General features: G+C 34.7%; 1 protein-coding gene across 1 annotated transcript in view; it reads left to right on the top strand.

Moving 5' to 3' along the window:
- The window catches only part of VPS41 (vacuolar protein sorting 41 homolog (S. cerevisiae)), a 186,294-nt gene that overhangs the window by 152,469 nt on the left and 30,074 nt on the right, over window positions 1-3,751 (top strand). Inside the window, exons 20-21 of the mRNA XM_012720747.1 lie at window positions 943-984; window positions 1,131-1,181. Coding sequence (XP_012576201.1) covers window positions 943-984; window positions 1,131-1,181 — 93 coding nt within the window. The remainder of the gene's footprint in view (window positions 1-942; window positions 985-1,130; window positions 1,182-3,751) is intronic.

Consider the following 3,751-nt stretch of genomic DNA (forward strand, 5'->3'; position numbering starts at 1 on the left):
AAAAAAAAAAAAAAACTACTGGTAAAAATAAAAAGTTTAACAAATTCTCACTTATTTAAATTATCCAAAAATGTCATACTGCTTATATGTGTGTGTAAAGAAAATGATTTTTAAAACAAATTTTTAGTAAACAAGACACTAAGAATAGTATGCTGAATATATAAAATATAAATTAATTTTATTCATTATGTCTGTTTAATGGAAAGTTTCTAATCTTAAGAAAACTAAGGTTTTATTTATGCATGCACAGAAATTACCTTGGAGGAACTATAAGAAAATATTGAGCCTTTGGGACTCTGGGAAGGTAAAGCAGGTGGCAGGAAATAATTTATAGTTTTATATACTCATTATATGATGTTTTATAATGTCCTGTTTTACAGAAATAAAAGAGGTACTTGAGAAAAAAAAGAAAAGTTCATTTTAGGGGCCTCCTGGTAGCCTAGGAGTTAAGTCTCACTGCTGCCACTGCTGTGCCCCAAGTTCCATCCCTGGTCAGGGAGCTGACCCACCTCTCCGGTCTCGCCCACTGCTCCTCACTTTGTTTCTGATAAGTCCTCTCACCCCTTGCATCTCTAACCTATAGTTCTTCTATGCAAAACTAAATAAATAAATAAATAAAATATTTTTTAAAAGAAAAGCTCACTTATGTAGTACTGACTATGGCCTCCGTAACTATTGAGATTAATGTGAAAATATGTTGGCTATCTGTGTAGTCAAGATGTTCTATATTTAGTGAGTTGTGGCAAAACACCATGTAAGTAATATGCAAAGCACGTTGAGACATTTTAAAATGCATGCTTTTGTAAATATCTCAATTAAAGGCCATTTGAAGCCAGCCTAAGGATGGAAAATGAGCCCTCTACCTTTAACTGTGTTAGCATCTTTAAAACACTGTGTCTGGTCTTTTATGGCAAATTTCATTGACTGTGGCTTCTATTTCAGAAAGCTGTTGACATGCTTTTGGACAATGAAGATAAAATTTCAGTGAGTGTCTTTTATTTTTCCTATGTGTTACTGTATCTGACTGTCTGGAACCATTATTGCCATGAAGAATAGAGATGATTATCAGATCATTTTGTAGCTGTGTTTGTGTTCTCTTAACTCTGTTTAAAAATTTCTTTTTCCATCAGATTAAAAAGGTAGTGGAAGAATTAGAAAACAGACCAGAGTTGCAGCATGTGGTAAGTGTGACATTTGCCATTTTGATTAAATACTGTGACAAGTCACCTTTCAGTATTGCTGAGAGAATATTAGAGTGAATTTGAGGTTGAAATTCAGATTGGAGGTTTGACTCAAATATTCTGTAATTACTGAAATGTAGTATATGCTCTGAATTTAGGCTAGAGCTGAAGTACAAATCAGCTACTTTAAAATTGATTCACTGTGAAGTTGTGATTTAATAAAAACTTATATTCATTTAAAAAAAAAAAACAACTTATATTCATTTCTGTGTTACCAAACTAGGAATAAGCACCTTCTTCATCTAGTTACCACTTAATATAATAATGCTAAAAATTATCACATAAAACCAGTGCTCCAAGATGTGCCTTCCAGGTACAAGTTTTGCTGCCAAGGAAATAACACATACAGCTATTTTATATTCAGGAACACAAATAGTCAAAGACCAGAGCCTTATTTTTGTTTTGTCCCTCACCTTGACACTGACAAATCTCATCTCTCTCTTGCAGTTGTGCTGTTAAAGCTTGTTATTCTAGACTATCTTTAGGGGGCTACTTTAATTCACTGAATTGCTCTCATCATGGGAGTAAAGAAGTATGTCCTTTAAAAATTACACAGGAGGTGGCCCTCCCTAGTGGCACAGTGGTTAAAGCACAGCACTGAGAAACTAAAGCCACTTCCGCATGAGTTCGATTCCCGCCTGCCCCGGAGGTGACCACATGGCGTGGCAGACCTCTCCTGACCTGCCTGCTGCTCCCCTCAGCAGTGTACCTCCTTGATCTGCCTGTTCTGCTCCCCACGCTGTTCCTGGTGAATCCTCTCACCCTCCTCATCTCTGGCCTGTACCCCAGTTCTGTAGGAATAAATAAATAAATCTTAAAAAAAAAATTGACCCTCACTTGATGTTTATTTTAAAGTTAGCATTCAGGAACCTTCCCCTTGATGTAATTACACTGTAGAAATTATAACTTAATGTAGAGTAAGCATTTAGTAGAACACTTCTTACAGACAAAGAAACTTGTCATCTGCTTTGGCTCATTCAACCCTCTTTAATTGTATGTCCCAGAATTAACATTTTAAGAAAATTTCTATTTCAAATCAGTTTTATCCCTTGGCATTCATAGATTTAGCACAATGAGTTTCCATTGTTCTCATAAATCAGGTGCAGACATGTGAGTGTGTTACTTCATTGTAAGACACATTTGAAAAGTGAATTTCTCAACTAATAAGGGTACCCAACCTCCATAGCCGACAGTAACTCTTGTAAAGTGATAGAAACTGTACAGGGGGGAATTTTAAAAAGGCACTGAGTAGCAAGTACTGGTGATAGAAATAAAGAGGTTCAGAAAGCACAATGATTTTTATTTGGATAGTTGGAATATTAGATAAATCAAAGAATAGAATGCCTAAACCTCCACAAGGCTTTCTTGTATTTTTCAATTAGTTTTTATTGTATTTAGGCCTACAGTGTGCAGAATTAATCTTAAAAAATCTAAACTTAATTTATATAAAGCTACATCTACCTCTTTTTTTTTTCTGAAAGTTGTTTTAAGCCCATTTTTCATACTTAAGTCCTTAGATCTAAAAATAATTAGTGAAAATCTGAAAAAGTTCATGTGCACAGGTTTTGCTGCCCTGTCAAAAGATGTTTAATTGGATGTGATGTTTATATGAAAATTAGTTATATTTTCCTATATCTGTTCTTCCCTCATGCCTGTCCCACCCCCCCACCCCCATGTCTCAAGAGCCTAGTTTTGTAAAGGAAGCCATAGAGAAAAGATGAATGAGGTGAAGCTAATTCTTATTCAAGAGTATAAACCAAAACTGAGGAAATCATAAACCTTTTTAATTTAAAAGTAATGTAGGGATTATCTCTTTCAATATCTCCTATATTACTGAGGGAAAAATTGTTTTGAGGAGATAGTGAGGCAGTGAAGTAGCAGTGACCCAAATATTTCGTGTGAGGCTCATTGTGGTGGACTGTCTGCCCATGACCTCTTGCTACAAACACTACCTAAAACACTACAGAAATGTTAAGGTATCTAAAATTCTGAAAATCCACAGACTTTATAGCATTATGAAAGTTTATGTAGCTTATCCTTTTTTTTTTTAATTTTTGGACTTTTATCTTTTTTTATACATTACGCCAGCTCCTTTTAATCTGTGGAATTTGTAGAGATTCAGGTGGTCAGAAGAAAAACTCATTTGTGTACAATGTTTTCTGCTTTCAGGTGTAGTCCCTGTCAGATTCTCACCGCCAATTCACCTAGCACCATCACCATAGTCCCATGTGCTCTTCCCCTACCTGTGATGATCCCTCTGCCTTCCTCCCCCTGCAAACTGTCTTGATTTATAGTTGCCTGTTTATTTTGGGTAGTTTTCCTTTTCCTGATCCTGTATTTGGCATACCATGCACAAAATGAATAATGGTGTAAAATATTTGTTAATTAATTAGTTTAAAAAAAAAAGAACTAAAAAAAAAAAAAAGAACTACTGGTAAAAATAAAAAGTTTAACAAATTCTCACTTATTTAAATTATCCAAAAATGTCATACTGCTTATATGTGTGTGTA

This window comes from Condylura cristata, unplaced genomic scaffold (genome assembly GCF_000260355.1).
Source record: "Condylura cristata isolate star-nosed mole 26May11 unplaced genomic scaffold, ConCri1.0 scaffold00005, whole genome shotgun sequence".
NCBI lineage: Eukaryota > Metazoa > Chordata > Mammalia > Eulipotyphla > Talpidae > Condylura > Condylura cristata.